General features: G+C 45.4%; 1 protein-coding gene and 2 long non-coding RNA genes across 6 annotated transcripts in view; 2 read left to right on the top strand and 1 right to left on the bottom strand.

Annotated features, from left to right (window-relative positions):
* Positions 1-37: 37 nt before the first annotated feature.
* On the top strand, positions 38-10,500 carry LOC107323013 (uncharacterized). 2 transcript variants are annotated; one of them, XR_014935773.1, is made up of 4 exons: positions 38-93; positions 1,346-1,420; positions 1,591-1,790; positions 7,552-10,500. It is a non-coding gene; the product is annotated as an uncharacterized LOC107323013 (long non-coding RNA). The 2 variants fall into 2 exon arrangements; XR_001559129.3 differs by lacking the exon at positions 38-93 and having other exon boundaries at positions 1,295-1,420.
* LOC146757845 (uncharacterized) lies at positions 9,662-11,895 on the bottom strand. The gene is made up of 2 exons (XR_014935774.1): positions 11,804-11,895; positions 9,662-9,871 (listed from the first exon to the last, which is right to left on the bottom strand). It is a non-coding gene; the product is annotated as an uncharacterized LOC146757845 (long non-coding RNA).
* A 799-nt stretch (positions 11,896-12,694) lies between these two features.
* TAF4 (TATA-box binding protein associated factor 4) overlaps positions 12,695-27,792 on the top strand; it is a 34,134-nt gene continuing 19,036 nt past the window's right edge. The window contains exons 1-2 of one of the 3 annotated variants that reach the window (XM_085519673.1): positions 12,695-13,113; positions 14,978-16,066. In XM_085519673.1, coding sequence (XP_085375799.1) covers positions 12,801-13,113; positions 14,978-16,066 — 1,402 coding nt within the window. In that variant the 5' untranslated portion in view covers positions 12,695-12,800. Of the gene's footprint in view, positions 13,114-14,977; positions 16,067-27,792 lie in introns of those variants that run through there. The other 2 variants (XM_085519672.1, XM_085519674.1) reach the window with 2 other exon arrangements.

The following is a 27,792-nucleotide window of genomic DNA, read 5'->3' as shown; positions in this document are numbered from 1 at the left end:
GGGGGAAACCCGGGGAATGAGTCACGTGATGGGGGGTGCCACGTGCGAGCGGGTGGGGCGGGAGGGGCGGGGAGAGAGCGGGAGGGATTAACGGTATGGGGATAGGGGGATGGGGTATTATGGGATATTATTATGGGATATTATTATGGGATATTATTATGGGATATTATGGGATGGGGTGGGATGGGATGGGATGTGACAGGAATGGAATGGAGTGGGATGGGATGGGGTGAGATATTATGGGATAGGATGGGGGGGCAGGGATGGGATGGGATGGGAAGGGGTGGGATGGATGGGATGGATGGGGTGGGATGGGGTGGGGTGGGGTGGGATGGGATGGGATGGGATGGGATGGGATGGATGGGGTGGGATGGGATATTATGGGATGGGATGGGGTGGGATGGATGGGATGGATGGGGTGGGATGGGATGGGATGGATGGGAAGGGGTGGGATGGGATGGGATGGGATGGGATGGGATGGGATGGGATGGGATGGGATGGATGGGGTGGGATGGGGTGAGGTGGGGTGGGATGGATGGGGTGGGATGGGATATTATGGGATGGGATGGGATGGATGGGGTGGGATGGGGTGGGGTGGGATGAGATGGGATGGATGGGGTGGGATGGGATATTATGGAATGGGATGGGATGGGATGGGATGGGATGGGATGGGATGGGATGGGATGGGATGGGATGGGAAGGGATGGGATGGGATGGGACGGGATGGGATGGATGGGGTGGGGTGGGATGGGATGGGGTGAGGTGGGGTGGGATGGATGGGATGGGATATTATGGGATGGGTTGGAGAATGGATGGGATGGGGTGGGATGGGCCATGACAGGGATGGAATGGGGTCGGGTGGGATGGGGGGGCATGGATAGGATGGGATGGGGTGGGGTGGGATGAGATGGGATGGATGGGGTGGGATGGGATGGGATGGGATGGGGTGGGATGGGGTGGGATGGATGGGATGGAATGGGGTGGGATGGGATGGGGTAGGGTGGGGTGGGATGTGACAGGGATGGGATGGGATGAGACAGGGATGGAATGGGGTGGGGTGGGATGGGGTGGGATGAGATGGGATGGGATGGGATGGGGTGGGATATTATGGGATGGGGTGGGGTTGGATGGGGTGGGATGGATGGGGTGGGGTGGGATGGGGTGGGGTGGGATGGGATGAGTTGGAGAATGGATAGGATGGGATGGGATGGGATATTATGGGATGAGTTGGAGAATGGATAGGATGGGATGGGATGGGATATTATGGGATGGGTTGGAGAATGGATGGGATGGGGTGGGATGGGATGGCTGCTAAAATATACAAAAATATTAATGATTCCACAAGTATAAGGTGTATTTTGGAGTATCGCAGCCTGTGACTGTGTTAACAGCACACAATCGTGGCATAAGCTGTTGACAGGTAAGGAGCAATGTGTAACCGTATGGAATTTTAGCTGTAATCATCCTGGCTGTAAATTGGCCTGTCTCTGGAATGATACTCATGTAATTAGTTACCTCAGTAGCTGAGGTAGCTTAGATGAGTATCTGAAAGAGGTGATCATTTCTTTTATGCTGTTGTCTATATTTTAGGAGGTGGCAGGGGGAAAAATAACCAGAGATGGCTACAGTGTGAAAAGGGAGCGAAGAGGAGGAAAAATAGGTTTGGCTGTATGTGTACTTCTGTATTGAAGTGAATACAAATGGCAGTGTATCTTGGCTAACCAGATGGCAATTTATACATGGACTGTGGAAGATGGAGGTATTTTTAACAGATCCTTCCATAGAAATGGGTAAGTGGACATGGTGTGTGATACAACAAAGAAAGGTTGGTACAGCTGGAGTTGTCAGTTTGGTCACAAGAACTGAAGGATGGAGCCTCATAAGCCAGACCTAGATTCTAACATAAGGTGTGTTTAGGCATCTATCTTCCATTCAGATGAGTAAGAGAATTCAGAACTAAGTTTAGAAATAATTAGGACAAAAAGAGAGAGAACTGCCTATCTAGGACAGTGGGGAGCACTGAACGTAGCCTGAGATACAGAGTTCCGCTAGGAAAAAGCTCTTGGCTGTTTGTTTTGCTGCACAGGCTGCTCTGTCTGGGGTAGTGATATGGTGAAGCTGCAGAATCACAGGCTGATTGAGGTTGGAAGGGACTCTGGACATCTGGTCCAGCCCTCTGCACAAGGAAGGTCCCCAGAGCACAGTAGCCAGGAGCTTGTCCAGATGCTTTTGTTTATCTCCAGTTTTTCCTCGTGTTCAGATAGAACTCCTTGTGTTTCAGTTTGTGCCCATTGCCTCTTATCCTTGCGCTGAACCACAACCCTCTGTATATCCTCACAGATACCCCGATAGGAGGGGATGGGATCATTGAGTTCTCTCTGGCATGAGATCAGAGACCTTCTTGGTTCACTTTACAGTAGTCTCAGTGGAGACATGAAGGAGCAGCCAGGAGAACAGCCCGATGCACTGCTTTGTGGGCAACAAAACTAGATAATATGTTTTGGATAGCACGAGTTGTTGCATTTGGTGCACGCTTCAGACCTGTAGATGTTTTAGGGTGTCAGATTTTACCATTCCCCATGTAGAGGTCTATCTTTAATAGTTGGGTTTACCTAAAATTTCCAGAACTCTCCATAGCAGTGTTCCTTTAAGAGCTCCTCCTGTTTTAATACTTCTTTCTCTCTCCACAAAATATGGAGTACATTCAGGCTATCAGAACTGAACACTACTTACCTCATTGGGACTGAGGCCTGAATAGGGCTGAACCGAGATCCTGCTGCACAGTTCTTGCTAGTGCAAATCGAATCACAGGACAACATACATCATCACTAGGCTGAGAACACAGGGGAAGAAGGTCCATTATTAGATGTGAAACGGGGGCCACATTTGCATTCATTGTCTATAGTGGACTCTGTTTCAAGCCAAAGGAATGAACCTCCCTCTCCTTGTGTGTGTTACAAACAAGCAGGAGATTCTACTGCTTTCTGTTGAGTTCGGTAATGTATCATTTTACCTACACTCGGCAGTATGCTGTGCTTTTCCTGCCTAACATCTGCTGCAGTTTTCATAGCTTGAATTGCTCTTTAACCAGTTGTGAAAGGCACGTTTCAGAATTGTCTTTAAAGATGTGAGTTATTATTCACCCTTTTCTTCATCCTCTATGTTTCTTATTTGACTTCTTAAAGAAAGAAGAAAAAAGAAGTTCAAAGTTTTAATTCATGTTTATGTTAAAAATAGCAGGATTAGTAAGGCTAACTCATGGCAGTAGGATTTTAGTGCCGTTTCAGAAAGTAATTTCTTTTCGTGTAACAATAAACTGGCATTTAATCTCCTTCAGTTCTTAGAAGCTGAGCTATAAATCAGTCTTCACTTAAGACAGCAGTGGCTCTGGCAGGTTGCTTCTAACTGGCACTTCTTAGTGCTGTGCTATTGGTGTGCGTTCTTTCCACATCCACCTGAAAACTCTGGCATTTACTGTTCCGAAGCTTTTGCGTCATTTGTATTTCATACATTGTTTTTCTATTACTCAATGTATGCCAAAGATTTTCTGAATACACTTTTAAACCACATTTTGTTTGGTTTTTAATAAAATAACCTTAATAATAACATCTGAGGTCCAGCATTTCAATTTTCACGCTTGTTTCATGTAAATGTGTTTAGTTGTTTTTTCTTCCATTGAGCCTCACAGCTTTGCCTTGGACTCTCCATTGCACAGGGCGGCATTTACTCAGCTCATGACATCAGATGTGACAAACCCCTACTCTTATAAAGGCTACCTGGGAAATAAAGTTGTTACGAAGATGTTTTGAATGAAAGAGTTTGTGCAAATATAACTCAGAGCAGAAATTGGTCTAAAGCAATTCAATCATTGATGATGCATAAAGAACCAGAGGTGGGGTTGAGAGCGATGTTGTGAGTGGGTGAAAAACATATTTTAATATAAACTGCAGGAAATCTGGTATTTGCATCCCCAAGAGAATGAACCAGAACCCAAAAATGACAGTACTGAATGATTTCCAGTAAGTATCTGAGACTATTTGAGCAGTAATAAGATAACAATGCTGTCTAGTCTGTGCAGGACAAGAGTTAGTGATTCAGTCCCTTTGTGATGCAGGTGGCCTCTTGCTCCACCCAGACATAAAAGAGGACAGTTTACCTCCTGGAGGAGAGGTGGTCCTTATGAATTATAAAGTTTGGAACTTGGAACACCTAAAATCAGAGAAATGTCAGGTTTAAGGGCTCTGTTTTTCTGTGACTCGTTCTGACTGGGTAAGAGCCAACACATTGTACGATCACGCCAAAACAAAACGTGTTCCAGTTTGTAACTTGACGTAACTTTTAGGGTCACAAGGATGTTAAGTTTGAAGAGTTCTTGGTGAGGATGCTGCCAAGTCGTACAATTCGATGTCGATTGCTGCGTGTCAAGGAACAGTAATGAATGAGTGAATGTATTGGCCCACTAAGCTGTGCAGAGCAGCAAAACTCACTCCCTCTTTTGCTCTGCTGAAAATAATTAAGAGAAACAAGGTTTGAAGTTTCACAGAAACAACTGGACTTTCTTGCAGAAGAACATACAAACTGTGACTTCCCTCATTAATCATCTTCTCTAAACGAGATGTGGCATTTCTTGCTCGCCATTTTGTCCAGTTGCTACTAAATGATTAGTTTACACAGATGGATGGGTTTACTGCCCTAGCTAGAAAATAAAGTAACAGTGACTCGCTCTAAAGAACTCTGCAGTAATGAAAGGCTATTACAAGTAACCTCATGCAGGAGAAAAAAAAATTGACAATAAGGAATAAGTTAACATAGAAAACTTGGCCCTCCATCTGGAGTATCATTTCCTTTGGGTTGGCAGTTTTCCCCTTCTTGCGTTATGAGAGATAAAATATTTGTCTGACTGCTGCAGAAGTTGCACTGGTTTCTTCTGTCAACTGTGGGAACTCGTCCCATATTTAATTGAGTTATTGGATTAGTTTGGAGTTTCAAAAATGAGCAAAAGCTCGTTAAAGGAATAGGGGCATGGCCTTCAACTCTGCGTCTGATAGGGGGGATATATTTTAGGTAGAGTAAGAAAGTAACATCCAGTCTGGAGTAATATCCCTGACTGTCTTGTACTGCTGGAGAATTCAGAAGAAACCAACAGTGTGTAAGAGCCTTTCTTGCTGTGCTTTCATTAAGTCCGAGGCAGCTCAATAAAGAAGCTACAGCATGATTTATTTTAATCAATCAATACGGAGAATTCATTAAATTAAACTTGGCAAAATGTCACTTACATACTTCTTACATTCCAAATCCACAGAATGTTAAGATACCATCTCATTTCACTATAATCACCAGAACAAACCCCCTTTACCACATTTCTTTCATTTTCTTTGCACTGTGCTGTTCCTGCACTTCTATCTACACCAACTTTCCAGCTCAGCGTCGTTTGTGTCTGTTTTCCCTGTGATGTCACCAGGATTAGTCAGGTTGCTTCTACCATCCCATTCAGTTCAGTAAGAGCACTTGGCAGACTGATGAGGGTTGGAGTAAGGAGAACAATTCAGCCATTGCTGTCACCTGAAGGAGACTTTCAGTACCTGAAGGGAACTTACTCCCAGGAGGGGAGTAAACTCTTTGAAAGGGCTGATAATAGCAGGACTAGGGGAAATGGTTTTAAGTTGAAAGAGGGAAGATTTAGGTTGGATGTTAGGGGAAAGTTCTTTACTAGAAGAGTGGTTAGGTCCTGGAACAGGCTGCCCAGTGAGGTTGTGGATGCCCCGTCCTTGGAGGTGTTCAAGACCAGGTTAGACGGGGCCCTGGGCAACCTGATCTAGTAAAGGCATATGTTTGGTGGCCCTGCCAGGCAGGGGGGTTGGAGCTACATGATCCTTGAGGTCCCTTCCAACCCGGGTAATTCTGTGATTCTGTGATTCTGTAAATGCACATGTGATTATTCTTGCATTTATAATCTACAGAAACATGGATCTTGATCAATTTGTTTTATGTACACTGAAAGTTTTACCAACTGTGCCCTGTTAATTCTATTTGGTGTTTCTTATTGCTGCACTACAATGTGTATATTGGAGCACAAACACCATCCTCTTTTTAAATAACAACTCTGTTTAAAGAGAGGAGCACTGCAGGGCTTTTAAATGATTTAGATAAGGGTGTAGGAACAAAGAATGCTCCCAGCTCTGTTCCTATAACTTACCATCACTACGCTTTGTGACAAAACAAATGCCAATCACATGCCAAATATTTTCATCTACAGCAACTGCTGTTTCAGAGCTGACATGGCTCTAACCTGTTCTTGGTACTGACCAAAAAACCAAGCAAGATGAAGATTTCTCTTTTATGGTTCATTTCAGGTTAGATTGTTTGTTTGATGAAGATGAGGGATTGGGGGGCAGCTCACGAAGAAAGAGGATAAAGCTGATTGCCATTACTGGCCAGCTGTTAGGCAGGTGTCCAGTAAAAACTACTTCTGAGGGTGCAAAAAGACAACAGGCAGGAAATGTCTTATAATTGTGCTGACTGGAAAAGTTCAAGCAGCCTCCAGGTCTCCAGGGAGCTCCAGTTGTAAGTGCATGCTGCCCTGCTTTTGATGCACAGAACGGAGAGTGTAGTAACATCACACCTTCTGGGTTCCTATCTGCTCTGGCTTTATCTGATACACAAAGGAGCATTAAAGGGAGCATAAAACAGGAGGGGGAATGGCTGTATATGAGGGTGGATAGGTGATAAGACAAGGGGGAATGGTTTTAACCTGAGACAGGGGAGGTTTAGGTTGGATATTACGAGGAAGCTTTTCACACAGAGGGTGGTGATGCACTGAAACACGTTGCCCAAGGAGGCTGTGGATGCCCCATCCCTGCAGGCATTCAAGGCCAGTCTGGATGTGGCTCTGGGCAGCCTGGGCTGCTGGTTGGTGACTCTGCACACAGCAGGGGGTTGGAACTAGATGATCTTTGAGGTACTTTTCAACCCAGGCCATTCTATAATTCTGTGATTAGAAGGACAAGTAGGCAATGCACAGCAACACCTTGGTGTCAAGAAAGCAATCTGTATGTTGGCATAGACAGGGAAATCTTGTGGACTTTGAATCTCAGTTTCAGTCAGACCTACTGTACCTTTCATAATGAGCTGCTGACAGCTAATTTAAACTGTAGCTCGCTGTTTACCTCAAGCTGGTCACTTTAGTAAACACTGTGTTCTTTTTTTACCAAGGTATTGATTGGCATCTCCCATATTTTCCTGAATATACTTCGTAGGGAGTAGAGAGGAATTAATATTCTTTTATCAGGTAACTATATTTGCAATTGTTCCAGCTGATAGTGGCAACATGTAGGAAAGCTGAACTTGGAAGAGGAACAGTGAACAGATTTAAACAGCATGAAGCCAAGGAAACTGCATAGAGCCTATGAGTGCATATAGTGCAAAACTGGTAGGAATATGTTGCATCTCAAGAGATCTCACAGAGTCCAGGGAATAGGGAAAATCTACAAGGAAGACAGTTTTTTATTTTATTTATTTGTATTTTAAAATCTTTTCTTTCTTTTTCTGCAGGGTTCTAGTGATGATCCTTGAAAGGTGAGGCTGTGCCTATGTTCCCCTTTGGAAATACAAGGCAGTTTGTCCAGTGGCTGGCACAGCAGAAGCTGGGGAGGTAAGGAAGATATTAGACCTTTACCTATCCTTTTTTTTAAAGAGCCATTGGGGTCCTGTTGATTTACCTGTTGGTTTTCCAGTGCAGGGAAACATCAATGAGGAAAAGGAGCAGTGATCCGTACTGCTTAAACAGTAAACAGTGAGTAACAGTGAATAGAATCTGAGATACTGAATGATGCTGGTAAGTCAGGGAAGAACTAGAACGGCTCTGAGTTCAGATGGCCTAACAGAGGCCAGAACTGAAAGTTCCATTGTATCAGTATGCCACGGCTCGGACCTCTGACGATATATTGTTGACAAAACAGCCCTGTCAGGGTAACAGTTCACTCACAAAGAATCCCAGAATTGAAGCCAAAACTGAGAAGACCACCTCTCAGTAAAAAGGAATATTTCAAACCTATTCTAACAAGTCCAGACTGTAAAATGTGCAAATTGGATTTGCAATAATGAGACCCATCAGTGGGCACATTTTCTTGACATTCTCTGTCAGAGAATCATTTGGAAACAGGGACTCGAGTTTCCAAAAGTTACTTTAATTTGCTTAGAGAAAAAAGCATTTTCATTTTGTTCAGTCAGTTCTAATCATTTGCTAAATTCATAATATGTGAAATGACCAAATCTAGCTGTAAGTGTCCAGAAGGACCATTCATCTTTTAGTAACATTATGTTGTTTTCCACGAATCATGTAGACTCGCACAAGACTTCTTTTTCATAACAAATAGAACACAAGCCTTCATTGACATGTCTGCTTCTTGTCTCTTCAATAAACATTATTCTGGACATTTGCTAGTAATCTCCATTCAGAATATTTGCTTTAAAAAACACTAGCTGCTGGGATGTGTCATTGGAAACTTCCATTGTCTTGTATGAGTTCTTTATCTTAGTAAAGTTCCCCAGTTCTTCCCTAACAGATGAGTCTGGATATTGATACATCCAATCTTGGCAAGCAGTAGCAAGCATGACAACTTAGATTAAGAACAGTTGGGAATGGAAAACACTATTCCACAAGTCTTTTATACTGTGAAGCCTCGGAGGCTTTTAAACAATGATCCTCTATCCTACTGTACATTCCCTATTGGGCACAAGACATTGAACTGCATGGACTTTGGGAGGTCTCAGTACTGCCATACTTCAGTAACTCCCATATGAATTGCATACAGCATTTATTAGGGATGCAGTCTTCAAACCATCCCATAAAAACTAGAGAAGATTCCCAAGGCATTTGAGTGTTCAGCTGACTTTCCTTTGTGAAACCTTGCTCATGAGTGGCTTCTCTTAAAGGATCATTTCTATGTATTTCCCAACAAATAGGTATCTTTAAAAGGAGGAAATCCCTTGCCATATATTTATACAAGCATATCTCACTATACATCTAATTGGTATCATTGATGAAAAAGATATTTCCACTTCTCTTACAAAGTTCCAATGGCTGTTATGCACAAACACTTCAGTGGGTGGTTTTAGCATCCCTCTCCTATAGCAGCCTGATGTTACATGTCTCTGACACCACACTGCAGTTGAAGGGTTGGTACATCTGTCTGCAGGGCAGACACCATCCTTAGGTGGAAATGGGAACGTAGGTGGGTAGGGTCACAGTAAAAGAAACCGTAGAGTTTCTTCTGTCCAAATCTACTGTTTATCTCTTTTTCTTTTACACTGTGAGGATTAAGGCATTTTCCAGGAACATACCATGCTTAATATTGAATATAATCCCTGGATAGCTGGAGCCTTAGGCCTATTCAGAGATTCACCAGCGGATGGCTGATGTACACGGCAGGATTTTAACACCAAGACTTTAACAATATCTCACGTTTCCAAGGAGAAGATGGTAGAGTGCAGAGAATGCAAAGAGGTGCTGAAGTTGTTTTATTTATCTCCATACGCTTGTCTGTCCGAAGGCAGCATTTACCACCAATTCCAAGTAACTTCCACCATTTCAAATTATGGGCAGGGAACAGAAAAAAGAGCAGAGAAAGAGAGCAAAAGAAATTATCAATCAAAACTATCGTTATCGGGTTTTCATCCTTTTATTGATGGAGTTCAGAGTTGTGACTGGGCAGCTGAGACTCCTAAGAGCTGCATACGGACACCCAAAAGCAACGACCCTTCTTCCCCCAAGCCATCTCCAGACTGCAGGCTCTTCTGATACATCCCTTATTACAGTAATCCATATTGCTGCCATCTCTGCTGGATGGTCTTGGAAGGAGTTCTCAGCTAACTACAGGTATTAGAAAATAAGAGAATTGCATTAGCACTTGTATCTCAAAACAGTCCCTGTGCCATGGTCTACACAGCCTATTTCTAGGGGAAAAAGAATAAGTATTTCCAATGATAAAATACAAAACAGAGCATGTTAAGAGAGCTGGCAGCCCTCTGTGTTTCCTGTATAGCTCCTGCTGATTTGTACTTTGACACTAGGGAGAATCCATACTTGCCTCTAACGTTCAAGACTTTATGATGTAATTGCTGATGGGTGAAATACGTATTATTTCCTATACAAAGTCTGACTCTTTCAGCACCAGTACCAGTAAGTACCAGCAATCCATTGCTGGGATACTTACGCTAGTTGCTCTTTTTACACAGTTTAACTTACACTTTACCACTTAACAGAAGGTGAGCAGTACAAATCAGGGGAGCTGGAGTCCCAGACCTGAAGAACTCAGACTAAAAAGTGACTTCCAATAGCAAATGAGAGGCAGAGTATGAAAAGATGCATTATTCAGTAATAAATGCTACACACGACGCACAAGTTGCAATGCATCTCAGTTGCTCTTGTAATTTGGTACATTTACCTAATATGGTAAATATGCCATATGGGATACTAATAAAGAAAAGCGTTAGAACAAAGACACGATGATTTCTAGGTTTTTATTTCTAATTTTGTATGCAACTGTCAGCTGTATTTCAGCTGTCCTAAAATACAGGCAGTAGAAGAACACAGGCTGCTCTGCTCCTTTGTGCTGACTACCACTGCCATGCAATAACTCAATCCATCTCTCATGTTCCTCCTACCAACACTGTCTCCCAGCTCCAGGCCTTGCTCCTATTTGGATGCTGGGCAAGGAAGATGTGCAGCCACTGCACCTCCAGGTTGCTGTAGCTTAAGCCCAGCACCCCCCAACCCCGATAAATCGCTTGAACAGCTGAGTAGATTAATTCTTGCACTGTTTCAGGAACGCAGAGGGACTTTCTATTCTAGATAGTTCTTTGGTATGTTGCTTATAGAATTTCAGCATAGCTAAAACTAGCAATGTACTTGACTGTGGCAGCAAAAACGCAATAGAGATGACCCTGCTTGAAGCAGCTTTCTTGCCTTTTAAGCAAAGGGCAACTACTCCACGTTATCATAACCTGGAAAAGGCTGGATTTAAAGATGCTCACTATTTGTTGAGGCCTATCCATTAAGGTAAGTAGCTCTCAGTTTTTGCCATCCCCACTGTGAGCTCTTGGCAGACACCTCCCATAGATGCACTCACATATCTGTGGGCAGGACACAGCACTGCACTCCAGTATTGTTCCTATCACTCACGGGGCAAGCCAGTTCTTTTTGATTTTCACAGAATCACAGAATGAGCTGGGTTGGAAGGGACCTCAAGGATCATGTAGTCCCAACCCCCCTGCCTGGCAGGGCCACCAAACATACACCTTTACTAGATCAGGTTGCCCAGGGCCCTGATTTTATTTTATGCCATAGCACTGCTAATAAATTAAAGCATTGCCACAGATGTGTACTGCAGGAAGCTCTGACACCCATCTTTGGGCAGCCCTAAGTACAGAATCCTCTCATCCCTGACCTATTTAAAGCAGCCCAGTCCCTGAGCTGCAGGTCCCCACTGCAGCACTATGGCAGCCATAGGTTGGTCAGTGCTGGGCACTGGCAGGTGCAAAGCTGCCCTCACTGTCACACAGCTCCAGCCTTTGCGCAGGGGAATAGACAGAATTGTTTCAGTGTTATGAAATAAGAGGTACTATTTTAAACTCGACACTCCTTAACACACGCTATGCTTTATCTTCCAGTTATCACAGAATGACCCGGGTTGGAAGGGACCTCAAGGATCACGTAGTTCCAACCCCCCTGCCTGGCAGGGCCACCAAACATACACCTTTACTACATCAGGTTGCCCAGGGCCCTGTCAACACCGCTCGTTACCTTTACAAAGAGCAGCCAGCGAAAGGCAGCGGGTTGGAGCTGAGCTTTATTTACTTCCTTCCCGGTTGCACAACGGGTCAAAGTGCATTACATTACATTACATTACACCGCAGTACAGCCCTGGGCCCGGCCGTTCCCCGAAGGGTTAAGCGGAGGCGGGGGTGTAACGCGGGGCTGACACACACACCCGGGGATGGTCCCCGGAGCTGCAGCTCCCCCTCCTCGCGGTGCCGGCTGGGCGCTGGGAGTGGACTGTTTAAAATTACCATCTCCCTCTCTTTTTTTTTTCCCTCTCCTCCTCTTTCTCCCCTTCCCATCGCTCACATCGCACCGCCCTCCTCGGGCCGAGCTTCCCGGGGCTCCCCTCAGCCTTACAGCCGTGCTGAGTCAGCCGGATGAAGCTCTCCCGGCCCTGCAGGCTCCTCGGCGGGCACAGCTCCGTGCTTCAGCGCGGACAGGCCGCTCCTCCTCGGCCTGGGCCGCCCTCTGCCCCCCTCGGCCGGCGGTGGATCAGTTACACGCAGCTGGCACAGGTGTGGGCCGCCGCTGAGGGAGACCCGGACGCAGGGAGAACACGCAGCCATTTTGGGCTGACACAGACAAAGAGCCGCTGTCTCCCCGCCGTCCTTCAGGCCGCCCGGCTACAGCCCCATCCGCTCCCACAAACCGCCTGCTCCGCCCGCTGTCCCCGCACCACCCCAGCTCCCCTCATCCACTCCCCACCGCCACCAAAGCGCCTCCACCACCCGACTCCCAACTGAGCCCTCACAGCCATTTGCGCTGCCTTTTATAGTGGGCAGCCGACCAATGAGAGGCCGGCGGAATCCCTCTCCGACCGGTGATGTGAGGCCGGGCCGGCGCGCATGCGCATTCAGGGGGGTAGGCCGAGCGTGTGTGTGTGTGTGAGTGTGTATGTGTGGGGTGGGGGGAGGGAGGGAGGAGTGGAAGGGGAGGGGGGGGAGGAGGGAGCAGCTCACAGGAACCCTCCAAAAAAAAGATGGCGGCGGGCTCGGATCTGCTGGATGAGGTTTTCCTGAACACGGAGGTGGATGAGAAGGTGGTGAGCGATCTGGTGGGTTCTTTAGAGTCTCAGCTGGCGGCCTCCGGTCACCACCACCAACACCATAAAGCGCAGGAGCCCCTACGGGCCGCTGGGGGGCTGTTGGGGAACCATGTTGTGAGCGGCGGCAGCGGCAGCAGCAGCCCCAGCCCTGGAGGAGTTGTAGTAGGAGGCAGCGCGAATGCCCAAACCGAGAGCGGCGGCGGCGGCGGCAAGATGGGACTGAGCGCCCCGGAGCTCACAAAAGCAGGTAAAGGAAAGGAGCCGAGCCGTGGGCAGGGCTGGGGGGCTCGGGGCCTCCCCTCCCCCTCCTCTCTCCCCCTCGGCTCTGTCCCTTCTCCCCCCTTGGCGTTGTGACACCCCCCGGGGTTCCGAGGTGTGTATCGACCCGCCGGGGCCTCCCCTGGCCGTGTCCCCCCGCTGCCCGTCCCCTCGCGCTGCTCCTCGCTCCCTCCCCTTTATTTTCCCTCCCGCTCACCGGAGGATGTTCAGTCTCGTGTGTGGGGGGTCGGTTCGGTTCCCCCAGCCCGGCCGTGTCACTCTGCCGTTCCCTCTTCTTTATTTTTTTTTCCTTTATCTATTTTTTTTCCCCCCTCTCAGCTCCGTCTGTCCGCGGGTTCAGGACGCAGAGCCCACCCCTGAGGTGACGGCGGTACCGCGCGGCCCGGGGCTGACCCCCCCCAACCCCCCATCGCCCCCTCAACCTTCTCCTCATTACCGGGGTGGGGGCTGCGAGGGGAATCCCTCTCCATATTGCCCCCCTCCCCCTTTCCCCGAAGCGCTGGGGGTGTTATTAATCATGACACCTATTTCCTGCAGAGGAGGAAGCCGGGGGGGATTTGAAGGGGAGGAAGTCCCTCGGAACGCTGCCCCCCACCCGCTGTTCCTCTCCAGCCGCCCACTCCTCATATCGGGGGGTTCTTAGGGGGCGATCCGCTCCTCCCGTTCCCCCGCTGCCCTCAAGGGGGTGTTGTGACAGCGCGGGGAAGGGGGGGGGGTCGGGGCTCAGGGATCCCTCCTGGGGTTATGCCCCCTCCGTGTGCTGTGATGTGTAGGGCTGGTGGCAGCGCTGGGACTGAGGGCTCACCCGTTGGGAATGGAGGTAAGCTGGTTTGCAGGGGAATAGTAACAACCACAACGATTAAGAAGTCTCCCAAGAATCTCACTGCGGTTCCTCCCGTCACCTCGTTTTTATACTTTGTTTTGCTTTTTCTCTTCTCGCTAAGGCCTCAGAAGATACAGCAGCCCTTCTGGCACAGTTAATGAAGCTCTTCCAGGAGGACCTCCTTCACCTTTACAACCTACATCTCAATATTTGCCTGTCACTACTGCCTTCCCGTTTCCATCTCCTTAGGGCCAGGACCCAGGCTGCCTGTGATGTTACTGGTGATAACACCAGGCCTCATCTGAGGGCAGGGGGGGGCCACAAGGATTATTCAGGACAAGAAGCTACATCATCTCGTGCCTTCTTAAAATCAGCTTTGCTTTTTTATTTATTTATTTATTCAATAACTGTCTTTAGCTGTGGGAACTTCAGATGCAGCAGAACAAATTCGGTAATAAGCTGGCATGCTCTTCTTGTAGACCTCTCCAGGTCTTGCAGTACTTCTTACCTCGTCAGGCTGATGATTTTTCCTTCCCTTCAAGTTTCTTATTTTGCTGTCGTTGAGCCTCCTGCTCTAACTCTGCAGGAGATGAAAGGATTAGTGGATAACATGTGCTGGACGTAGGGAATGCGTCTTGTTAATGTGTCTTCTATTGCCATTTTCCCCTCTTGCAGTTGCAGCCCTGCTGATAAGCGTGTTTTCAGGCTCTAGAATGAAGAAGAGGTCTAAGATGATCTTCTTTCTTCTCTGTTCATTTCATGTCTTTTTTTCCCTATTTTCTTTTACTGTAGTGATGAGAGTGAGGATGTTATAATTTGTATTGAACCTGTCGGTGTTTGGTGGGAAACTGGAAGCTGCGGGATAATGTCTTTAAATCCATCTTCAGTTTGTACGCTGTCCCATTTTCTTGGCTCCATGGAGAAGGCTTGGTGATGAGGGAGAATGTTCCGTCTTTGGCGGTTCTCCTCCCGCTCATTCTCTCTGTTTAACCTTGTTGTTGTTTTGCAGGAGCAGGAGGAGTGCAAGGAGGTGTTATTAATCATAACACCAGGTCCCAGACTTCAGCTCTGGATGGAGCCACCACGACGAGCACCAGCACCACCACTGCAGCGGCAGGAGGATCCGAAGTCACTGCTGCTCCAGGGACCCTCAGTCAGGGCAAATCGGTGGTTATCAGCACCATGGCGACCGCCTTGTCCACCAGGAATGGCAAGATTGGGACCACGACAGTGCAAACTTTGAATGGTAGTAATGTGGTGATGAACTCTCACCACACAGGAAGTGCTGCTTTCTCTGGGACTCCTGTGACCGCCAACCCCGCTTCTGCACCTGCTGTTGCCCCTCTTGTTAACAATGGACCTGGATCTGTGGGAAAAGGAAATACTGTTAACGCCGTTTTGCCATCAGCTTCCAACACTGTCATCCAGACTTCTTTCCTTAATACTGCTGTGTCCTCTGCATCTTCCTCCTCGCCCACGGTTATCTCTTCACAGCCTCCACCGAGCGTTGGAAGTGGGGGCCCTACAGTCACGCTCGTGAGGCCCCCGATTCACACAGCAGGACCCACAGTAGCCGCAGCTGGCGCGGCCACTCAGAATGGGAGCAATACTGTGATCAATTCAACCATCAGTGTGGGGAGTTTTCCTGCTGTTGCTACAGCCACTGTGGGATCTGGAGTTTCCCTCCAAACAACACTTGTGAATAGTCAGTCTGGTTCCAGTGTGCCAGCAGCTCCTACCACACAGGTCATCAAATCTGAGTCTCCTAAAACTATAGTACAGGCAGTATCCCAACAGCAGACGCTGGCTACTGCTGGCCAGCCCAGTACTACAGGGGGTAACATGATTATTGGGCAAACTATGCAAGCTGGGCTCACCAATGTTGCCCCCAATCCTGGTGGGATACCTCCTGCAGCGCCTGGCACCCCTACGGGAATGGCTAAGGGCACTGCCAACACGGTGGCACAAACTCTACCGAGGACTCCAACAGCAACTACGAGTGGAATCAGAGCAACTTTGACTCCTACAGTTTTAGCACCTCGTTTGCCTCAGCCACCCCAGAATCCCACTAACATTCAGAATTTTCAGTTACCGCCAGGTAAGCAGAAGCTCCAAGGGCTTCTTGTTTTGGGAATGTGATTGTTGCAGGGAGGAAGATCTCTTGCTGTTTAATTGTGAATTGTGGAAAAAAGGCACCAATGGGAACTGTCTGGTGTGGTGTAGTAGTATAGTAGCATTCCACTACTTAGCGTGTTTTTTCAGGTGACCAAAAAAGTCTCGTGCGCAGTAATCATTTGGAAATAACTCTTATCCGGTGTCATCTTTACAATGTTGAGTGCAGATGAAGCTGCAAACTGCCAAATATGACAGTGAAACATTATCAAATGGAAGTGTTGCTATTTCATTTTCACAGAAGGCGTTTTAAGGCAGTTTTGTTGGTAGTTTGTATAACCTTTGCATGCTGTTCTGTTCCCTCTCTGTCCCTGCATGCCCCCGGTACCATAGAGCTCTCTTGAATAGAGAAACTGCAGATACAACACAAGAAAACTACCTTCTTTTCCTTTAAACACCTTCAAAGTGTGACTTAAAAACTCACACATTTGAAGCTTATGATGATCTTTTCAGTCCCTGTAGCTCTGATACAAAAGCCAGTCTTCCTCTGTCCTTACCTCACCCTGTTGTGTCTAGGGTTGCAGCTTCTGTAGTAGCTAGTATCGTGCTTAGTGCAGAGCATCTCTGGGCAAGCAACGTAGTCCTGACCTCAGTTGTTGAGTAAAAAGCAGGTTGAGAGGCATGTCTGGCTTGAGAACTGTTCTGTTCTTCTTTAGATATTCTAGATTTGTACATTTAAAATTACATGTTTACTCTTATATCGAAGCTGGCCTGGATGTGTATCCAGCTTCATTTTTAACTGAAAATACTCACATGAACCTACACGTAGTCTTCTATCTTTTTAGTAGCGTGTAGTAATAGGTATATTCTCAGTATTCACAGTATTCAGGGTAGCATTCAGTGAGCACTTATCTGTGTTTTATCATGAAGGCAGCAGCATTTGTGTATCATCTGTTTCATTCCATCTTTGTAAAAGTCCACCTGTTGGGACACCTAAGTGGACCTCAAAGCAGTGCACCTGCTGTGTAGGGCGGACCAGAAGCTGGGCTGCATTACTATGCACTATCTGTTAGCGTAACATGCTATTTGTGATATGTGATGCTGTGTAGTTTGATGAAGTCTGCGGAGCATTCTGCACGTGGCATAAATATTCCTCATGTTTTGTGTGTGGAGGGAATTATTCCCTGTATGAGTAGTTTGAATGAGACGTGAATGATCACTAAAACTCAAACCTTGAAATCTTTGTGTTTAATTTGGGCGTTGTAGGTTGATTGGCTGGAAAAGCCTTATTTATTGCCACGGTGTATCAAAAGATTCTTCAGGCTTGCAGTCTATTGCCTTGTATACCTATGTCCTTACTAATGCTGCATTATAAATCTGATTATGGGAAAAATGCTACTGTTGAGTCCAGTGGGACCTTTTTTTCCAGGTAGCTGCTGTTTTCAAACCACCACAGCATACTGAAATGTGTTACACTTAGAAGCAGCATTGCCAGTCTTTAAGCATAATTGGGCCATAAATTGCTCCTTTGGAGGTCTCGATAGATCAAAGTAAAGCAATATAGTCTCTAAACACTTGGGCTTTTTTTATTAAGCACTTTTCTTGTCTGTCCTACACTTTTAAGAATATTTATAACTTCAGAAGAATAGCATGACTTGTAAAATAAGCATACCTACATGAGTGGGTACATAGGAATTAGATTCTTGCATGGTAACACTGACTTAATACTGGAAGTGATTTTCTTCTTTATTCTAACAATTCTTGCTTTTTGTTCTAATTCCTTTGGTTAATTTTCTGTACTTTGCCCATACAGCCAACTTTGCAAACGCTTTGAAGCACATCTTGCGGAACAGAACGCTTAGCAATTGGTGGATGCTGAGCTCTTAGAAGCATCTCACAGGTGCGAGGGCTGAGCACTGCTGAAAAATCTGTGCAAGTGCTTTAATCTTTAGTAGCGTTCATATGCATTCATAGTGAAAGCAGAACAGGTGACTGTTTGTGAGATGTAATTTCAAGTTACACTGTGACAGGCCAGATTTTTAAGGGCAGCTTGGTAGTATGAAAGTGCAGCTGTAGTGCTTGTGTGTTGTACATCTACTGCATGCACCAAATCTGCAGCTACATGTGTGTGCTTAAAGTTAGCACTGTGCTAATGGTTTTATAATACAGTGCATGAAACAGCTTGAGATTAGAGATGGAATATGTAACTTTTTATACCACTGTTTACAAATACTCACAGAATTCTTGTGGAGGTTTGACCAATGAGCAGCACGTGCTTTATTGATATTTTCATGTATTGATATACTGTTTCTGGCTCTCCAAAGTACTGTTACAGTTTCACGGAGCTGAAAAGCAGAATATAAGATGTTGTTAAGCTGGAACTTGGCTGAAGGTTTCTTGTTCTCTTAAGAAGAGCACATGGAAAATGTTTGATCAACACTCTTTAAAATACATTACTTTTAGAATAATGCTTTATATCATATTGAAGTGACTGCATAACAAACATTAGAGGTGTTTGAACTGCTAATGGGATGTAGTTGTGACCTTACTGCGTTCCGCTCTATCGTTTCCCAAAGAAACTGGGCTACTCCAAGCATCTGTGCATTGATAAGTTCCCCACTATTGTCATCCTTGAGGAAGAGGACTGTTGTGCTTCATGGTCCGGTGGGGCAGATCAGGGCCTTATTTATAGCATTTTTTGCAGAGACAGAAATGTTGACAAATAATTTGCTAGGGGACAGGGAGGGAGGAACCCAAGTCTGTTTCTCTTTATACATGCTACTTTGAAGATGCAGCATCTTTTGAAACTGTGACTGGAAATAAATCATACTGGGTTCTTTGTTTTGGAGTACTTCAAGCAGTAATACAAAATGTGTCCTGTACAGTCATCTGGTAAGAGATAGGGAAATGTATGAGTTCATTAGAACATTGTCAGTGCTTTGCTGTTACAGATGTGCTTTTCTGCTGCATTTCCTAAGATTAAACTTTTGCAATGTAGGAGTTCACAAAGTGACTCGAGGCCATCGCTGGTGCGTGGTACAATCACCTTGTAAAATGACTAACTCGTGTGCTTTCAGAGCTCTCTTCAAAATACCATCTTCTCCTGCAATGCTGTAATAGATTTAGAACCAAAGTCCAAGAGGTTATGCTCACCTGAACAGTATTGTCAACTCGAGGGTTCAAAGATTTGGTTTCTGTTCTTGGAGGTGCTTTATGTTGTTAATTTCTTCCGTTTCATTTTCTACGCACAAGCATCTCCTGATAAATGCCTGCTTAGGACAGGGAGCAGACTGGGAAGTGCTGCATGTGTGCAGTAAGAACTAAATGTGGCTGGGAGCTCTTCTGGGCCGTTTTCTAGCTTAGGTGACAGTGAAATCTGGAAACCTTCGCTTCCTTCAGTTTCTTCTTCCCTTTATTTTCTGATAATATCAATACTTACAAAGAATTGCTTGCTTGATCCTGAAGACTATTTTTTTTCCCAAATAATCAAGGTTGTGACACTTCATTCTGTCTGAAAATAGGATAGTTGGTTTTACAGGCTTTTTTTTGAGCTCCTGACCAGCATTTGTGTTACCAGTAGTGCAGCCGTAGTAGAACAGCTATCACATTTTATCTTATGATAAAACACCTGTATTGCTTTTACAGAATTCCACTGTGTCCCCCAGCAGCTGGTGATGGGGGTGCGACTTGGCTTCCTTCATCATATTCTGTTTTGAGGGACTTTTCTTGTGCTGTTTCTGTGGTGGCTGCAGGATGGGACATTTCTCAGCTGCAAAACTGACTGCCTCTTTAAGAAGTTGGGTTCTAGAACTCTTAACAGCTCCTAACAGCTGTGCAGGTGAGCCCAGCAGTTGGGCTCAGCTTAACTGCTGATCTGTCCAGGAGTGAAGGGTGCTGTTCAGTGTCGGACCTCGGAGGATGGCCTACTACTATTCACCCTTTGGAGGTGGGATACTTACCTTGGTTTCTCCAGGAATTAACTTTCCCTTTCAAACCAACGGTTTTCAGCTTGTGTCCGTTGTACAGTGCAGTCTGATGTCCCAGTCCTTGAATTTTCTGACCTTAGGATGGGAAAACTACTGATGCATATGTTTAATTTCAAATGTGTTCAGGTCCTGTCTGCTGGAGCAGTGGTACTTTCTGGACTTGGTATCACTGAAAAGTAATTTCTACTGTGGTAGTACAGTTTCCTTTGGTAATGAGTTGGACTCTAGGCTGTGGGGAAAGGCCAAGTGGGTATGAGAAGGAGAAAAGGTGATAGAACGAGAGGAATCAGACTGCTCTTAAGCTGTAAAACACTTTGTGTTACTTTTTCAGACTGAAGTTGGCATCCTGCAGGTTTCTTTGTGCTTAAAACGTGTACCCCAGAGCTGCCTAAAACAACTAGGAATAATACAAATATAATACAAATACCTACTTCCATGATCTTAAGCAGCACTGAGAGAAACAGAAGAAATAATACAAAGTAGTGGAATGTAGTTCTTGCTATTTCTCACCGACTGGGAAGCGAGTTCAAACATATCCTGATGATAGCTTCCCTGTGTAATGCACGTGCTGCTGATGTTTTGCCTATGAACTGTGCTGGCATGGCAGTATTTTGTTAGAAAAAAGAAAAGAGGAAAAAGTGTAATGCACAGTGATAATACGAGCTTATAGGATGTTTAACTTTCGTGGCGTTTTACAGAACGTAACCCTCGCAGCGTGCTCGTGTGGTTGATAAAATAGTACGAGTGCTGCTTTAGTGCTGGAGGAAAGAGCACGTTGGAGAAGTTCTGACTTGCTGAAGGCCATGAAGGAATCGATATTGAGCCAAGATTTGAGCTTAGTCCTGTAGCTGGCGTGCAGAGTGCTCGCTCCTTCTGAAAGATAAGCATGGATCGCTTCTGCGGAGCTCTTCTGGGTGAGGGGTGGTTTTCATGTTCAAATCATGCATCAGCAAAAGGAACATTCTGCTTTATTTGAAATCTGTTACATCAGATCTGCCATATGTCACCAGACTGAAAGTTGTGTTTGTTCTCACTGCGACTTTTTAATTAAGGAATCCTGCGTGCTTAGCTTTGTACCCCAGAGAACTTAAAAACGAGGGAGCTGTGTGATCGAATTTGCTGCTGCTGTTCAAATGAGTGTCACGAAGCCAACAAACAAACACTTTGTTTTTGTACAATTGATAAAGGTATCTCTAACTGTTGAGATTTAACGGGAAATGGCAGAAGTTGTGCTTCTAAGCTATGAACACCACTAACTTTGACTACTTACTGCTTAGTTCTGTAATGAAATGTATTCTTGTTCCCAGCAATCTTTGGAAGAGCACGTTGTGGATTTGTTTTATAGGTCTGTCTACACTTTTAACTGTGGTCTTTGGGGGTCTCGGTTTGAGGACCACACGTTTGGCTGCTGCCAGGGCTTGAGCCACTCACACAGGGTGCTGCAGTGTAGGTAGCAGCTGTAGGTGAAAACGTGACTGCTATGGGTGCTGGTGCTCTGAAGACACAAATGAGTAGGTATCACAAACTCTCTTCAAACAAAACCTTTTAGTGCATGAAAATACTTAACTATTGTTTGTCTTCAGTGCTTTGGGAAATGGTATGTAAATAGAATCTGAAGAAATGTGCAAAGTAGTTGAGGAACGCAGTTGAAAATGCAGGTATTGGTTTAAGTGGGGTTTTAACATGGAGAAGAGGGGTCTGCAGAGAGCCTGCTCTTGTGAAAGCTGTGTGGTGGGATACAGGTGGTGTCTTCGCTTTGAACCAGAGAGAGAAGCTGCTAACAAACATTTTAAACATTTCTGGGTTGTTATTTGCAGTTTTTTTCCGTGAGAAGTGTCTGAAATGAACATTCATACCTGCAAATACCCACTCTTGCCAGGGGTTTGGTGGACTGAAACTTTGTGAAAGTTTGGCAACACACTTCAACTGTCTGAATCCACTCCTGGGGTGTGATGTCATGCCTTGATGGGAGCAGGAATTATTCAGCCAGCTGGGAGGGGGTGGAACCACCTCAAACTTCATTGTTGACTGTGTTATCTCTTGTGAGAAATGCCTAAAGAAATGAGATGCATGAAAGAAAAAGTTGAAAATTGTGTTTCCCACAGCTCAGCACAGAGGCAGGAAGGAGCACAGAGTGGTGTTTAGCTCACAGCTCTTTCATTTGCTCATCACTGAGTGTGGCAGAGGTTTCCTTGGTGCTGCTGGGGCTGCAAGCTCACAGTGCTGGGGATGGCTGCTCCTCTGGGCAGGTTGTGTGCAGCTGTTCCACTGAATCCTCTGGGGGTATTCCAGCTTTGTCTTTTGTGTTGTTACAAGTTGGTAATGCCTTAACTTGAATTTGCTTCTGAACTAATTAGGATCTCGGCTGAATTCAAGAAGTTGCTGTTTGTTTATATTGATATTGGCTCCTTAAAAGCTGCGTAACCTTTCTCATCTGGGTTCAGGTTGTGCTGTGCCAACCTTCTGTCAAACCTCTTCCTGCTAAGGGCAGTAGATGATGCACTAACTGTGCTGTACAGTGACATGGTTACATCCACGCTGCAGGTCGTAACTGAATTATTGTGGCAAAATGGTCCCATTCCCACCTGAAATGTTGGGAGAAGTACAAAACCTGAGTGCAGAGGCTGTAATTAAACAGGTGTAAAGGCTGTCATCACTCATGCTTCAAATTAAACGGGGCTTTTTTCATTGAGGCCAAAGACACATGAATAGATCACCCTGAAAAACACACTGCTGCCTCAAGAGGAATTGACATTTTTTCCTTCTTTTGCCTCAGCTTAATCTTGCCTTTTTACCCCAGTTCTATTCTGTAGTCGTTTCCTTCCAGAAATGCTGGTGTCTTCCTGGAGGCTCAGCACTCTCAAGGAACTGAAGGCCAAGTTTTTACCACAGGGCCCTTCAGCCTTGGAGTCATTCTCTTCATGTGTCCTCGGAGTAGAATCAAGGTAAACTGAAATAATTCTTGAGGCCTTCTGTATACCTAGAAGGTTTTGTATAGATTCCTTTTGATGAGGACATCGTTTTTTTTTATTATTGTCTCTGTGTAATGATATAGGTTATCAATATATAATCAAGAACTAAGTGATACCTGTAAGGAGCCCATACAGCTGAGTGCTGCTCCTGCTGGGAGCTCTGCATAGACAGACTTTGGCAGCTCTGCTCTTAAAGCACTGTACGAATACAGATAATCTTTGGCCCTGTAGCTGTTGTCAGGTTAGAAATAACATTTAAAAAATATGGCTTTCTGTACTTGTATTACCAGTAATGAGAAGGTTATGCTTTGAATATGAAAGGCTGACTCTCAGCAAAGTGCATAAATAGATTATAAATCCTTTTACCTTGGGACGGTGCTTTTACTCTGTATTTATACAGGAGTTAGTGCAAGATTTGACTGTTGCCTTGTTCTTTTTGGGGTATTTAGAAAAATATACAGATAAAAATTGAGTAACTTCTTGTCCGTGTAGAACTATTTCTATGTTAGAACTGCAGTTTGTGAACAAGTTAGCTTTGATTCATGCTTTTCTCCTTATAATGCATTGCTGAAATACATTTTCTTTTCCCCATAATGTGTTGTAGCCAATACCTGGACAACTAGTAAGATAGGATTAATAATCCTATAAGGTAATATTGTTCTACATGGCTAGTGGGACTGTTCCATGATGTTTTAGTGAATCAAGCCACTTTAGTTAAAGTGGTCTAGATTATCATTATAACTCAATTAACACATGATTTCTAGAGTAGCCGAGCTGTTAAAAGCCACCCCTGTCCTTATGCATATGGAAAGAAGGATGTGCTGGATGCTGTAATCACCCGGTGTAGGTTTGGCTGCAAAATATGTTCCAGGTGTCAGAGAATAACCAACACTGAGCTGTGAGGTTCAGTGCCATGCTCCTGTCCTTCCTAAATGGCTTGGGGTGCAGCAAGGCCGTACTGAGCTGTCCTTGTACCTTCCTTCAGCCAATTAGTTGGGTATTTCTGCAAGGGAGGGTTCCACTGAATGCATCTCCCAGGAGTTACAGCATCAGGTGCATTTAGCATAAGCAGCGGTGTGGCGAGTGGGACCAGTTGCACCTATGAGTCAGAGGTAGCAGCTCCAAGGAGCAGCAGGGAGCAATTGCACACCTGTAGTCACAGAATGTGACCAGAAGTGTTGGAGGGGTTGGTGCAGGAGACGGGACGGGGTCCGAAGCAGGAAGGCTGAGAGTGGTTCAGTTGTGCAGAAGTTTATGGGAAAGCTTGAGCAGCTGTTAGTTCATAATAAACACACATGCGGTCATGTTTGCAGTAGTATTAAGGCTGGATTGGAAAAAGAGGCAAGTGTTCACGCCATGAGCCTCAAGCTCGTGTTTCCTACCATTCTTCCTTTTTTCCAACATATCCTTTGGGTTTCTTTCCTCTCTCTATGGGGGAGGGGAGGGAAGGCACTAATTATTTATAAGCGTTAGTCATACCCAGTCATTAAGCTTAGTCATTACTCAGGACTGTGCATTTGATGGTTAGGAGAATCAAAACTAGGCTTCGCTTTGTTTAAAAGCTTAGAGTGCAAGCTTACAGGTGTGAAAATACTTCTCTTTCAGTGTTCAGCTCTAACTGAAAAGCAGTGCTACTTAATAAGCGTTTCTGTCAGCCAAGTGACGTGTAATATCGTGGCCCCATTACTGGTTTGTGTTTGAACTCACAGGCGCTGTGCATGGCGTATTCTCAAAGCGATGTGATTTCTACATTGGTGATGAGAGCCTTAAAATCACAGGGTGTTTCTGCAGGGATTGGGAGGTGAAGGATCCTGTGAGGCTGCCCTGTAGCTGTTGGCCTCAGGCATTTGCCCAGCGTGTGCTCTGCAACTCCAATTTTAGAGGCAGCACCAGCAGGGGATCCATCCTATCACTGCAACCATCGCCCAGGGTGCAGCTAGAGTACGGCAGTCATGGTGTGCTTGGTTTGGGGCATCACTGTTTGAAGGAAGGTGATGGGGATTTGCTACTTTATTCCTCACTCTGTTTACTTGCAGACTGCTTAGTTCAAAGCTTGAACATTACCATTTCATCCCGTGTTTGAACCACTGCAGTGTGCTGATGCACCTTGCTCCAGACAACCTGTTCACCAGAAATGAAGACTAGTTGAGTTTAGAATAGCATCAAAAGAATTAACTACCTCTCTTTTTGCATCTTCCTTTCTCAAAGGCAAATCAGATTTTGGTATAGCTGCATTGTTGGTTGGTGCGTGTGTATTAAAATCAGTGGCGGAGCTACGTTGGGGTCCCTCTGAGATCAATAACTGTAGTTGTTAGTTTAGAGCCTGGTAGTGTTTTCCTTTCTTAGTTCTTTCTGCACCAGACTAAGGACTGATCTGTGTGATGATTGCATTGCAGTCTGACAGCTCTCTGCTGTTTTGGCTTTACGTGCTCGACTAGAAAGGATTGTTAACACACTCTCAAAGAATATACCTTTCCAGAGAAGTCAAAATAGTTTCGGATCACATTGTTGTTGAAGCATTTGCTAAATGTTGCTGTACAAGAAGAGATGTTTGGCAGAACATTTCTTACACATTTTTCCAGCTAAGAAGATAAGATTTCTCCTTATGGGGATCGCTGTTAAAGACAGTGGCTTTTTGGCATGTTAATGTGATGTGATTCCTTTAGCTATATTCCTGAAGGGCTTTGGAATTGATACTGTATGAATTGTTCACTTCATAAGAGTATGGTGAAGTTCTGTAGTTCGAAGCTGAGCTCTTGCATAATGGGAGCAAGGAAAAGCCTTCACTTGGAGATTGTCTTTTGTCTTCTGACTCTTACTAGGAAAAAAACCAACTTATCAGAACGTGGATTTGCTGAGTTGCCTTTACAGAACGTTTCTGTCAGGATCTGTGATGGTTTTTGAGGCAGTTCTTTCACTTCTGTAAGCGATGATCACAGATCAACTGTTCAGGAAATAGTCATCTCTGTTATGGTCTGTGCTGTGTGTGTTCAGATTGTGTGTGAGTGGAGAGCTGCAGTAGGTGAGTGGAGTGCTGTAGTAAAGTAACGCTGTTCCAAAACTTGTGGGTTATGTAGCCGGGTAAAATACAGCTTTGTTCTGCCTGAAACACAGCAGGTGCTGAGCATTTAGCAGCCGCTCTTAAGATGGACAGTGCAGTGCAGCTGTGTGCTTGGTACGGGATGGCAGGTTTCTCCCGTGTGCTGGACAGCTCTAACTGCCAGCAGCCGCCTGCTCTGAGACCTGTGACTCAGCAGATGTGCTGGGAAGCTGGAATTGTGCGTGCTGCTTGTCACAGGTATGTGTGCTGTTTGTCACAGGTAGCAGCGGGTTCTGTTGTAGCTGGGAGCTTTGTAGGAGCTTGTACCTGCACAGCACATTTAAACAACGCAGTGTCACAAACCAGCCAAGTTGGTGTGTGAAACTCAAGAGCCTGGATTGCTGACCACAACAGAGGGTTTAATGGGAGTGTTCCAGTGAAGGCTTTCCTTTTCTTTCCTGGATTTGCTGTACAGCACGGAGCACCTGAGGTTCTGAGCACCTAAACAGTGTTTTCCCCCAACAGTGAGCAAGGAAATCCATGACAGGAGGAAAGGTCTGGGCGGGAGAGTGACTGGCTGTGGATGGAAACTGCTGAACAACAGTCTGGGCTTCCCTCATTCCTAGTGTGGTCTCATCTTGATGACATACTGTCCAAGTCTATATGTGACAGGAAAACTGATGCAAATTCATTAATGCAATTAATGGAAGCTCAGCTGAAGTCCTGACCCATTTATACAGACCTAGCAATATGTCATGTTAAGTCCAAGGGACTTTCTCTTTCCCTTTGAGTTTGTGGATATTACTTGGCACCCCTTTTTTTGGAGTTATGCAGTAATTCAGACTGGGAGGTACCTTTGAAGATAACTTGAACTAAGCCTCTGCTCTAAGTGCAGAGAGCTTCAAAGTGAGGTCAGACTGCCTGGGGCCAACTCCAGCACCCTAACCCTTCTAGTACTTCCATTTGTCAGTGTTTCTCCAGTACAGGAGAGCCCAGAACTGAACATGGTATTCCATATGTGACCTTGCAAGTGCCAATTAGTGAGACTCATCACTTCCCTGAACAAGCTGGCTATGTTCGTGCTGTTACAGTCCAGTATGTGGTTTGCTTTCTTCCCTGCAAAGACTTGCTGCTGACTCACATGCAACTCCTGTCCACTGGGACCCCTCTGCTTTTTTCTGTAGAGCCACTACTTCAGTTTTTGCCAGCACTATTGCATGGGGTTTTTGTCTCCCAGCTTCAGGACTTTACAGCTTTCCTTTCTAGCACATCAGCAGCTCCCCATATTTGTTGTCCTATTCAAACTAGATGACTGTTTTCCATTCCATCATCCAAGTCCCTGATGATATTGAGAGGTATTGGTGTGCCAGCATCGTGCCCTGAGGGTTGCCAGAACCGACAGTGCATCTAATGTGTTGGTGCATGTCTCCCAACAGGTATAAAAGAACGCATCTTCAGTAACAACTAATCCAAAGCTTTGTTGCCAACTTCAGTTCTGTGCTATTCATCTTGTTTGTAATCAATACTCCTTGTGAGCTGGTGTATAGATTGTCTTTCGTGAGTGCTCTGTGTCTGACAGTTCATTACAGAAGCTCTCCTTTGACATATATAAGTAACTCTAAATCTTCCTTCACTTGTCTTGTGTTAAGGGAAGCTTTCTTTAGTTACTTAGATTGTCATGAGCTGCAGTGAACTTGCAGACGAGTAACCTATG

Source organism: Coturnix japonica, chromosome 19, assembly GCF_054131305.1.
Source record: "Coturnix japonica strain WE chromosome 19, WE-NBRP24, whole genome shotgun sequence".
Lineage (NCBI taxonomy): Eukaryota > Metazoa > Chordata > Aves > Galliformes > Phasianidae > Coturnix > Coturnix japonica.
The sequence above is the reverse complement of the archived record's forward strand: the minus strand, read 5'-3'. Positions and strand labels throughout refer to the sequence as shown.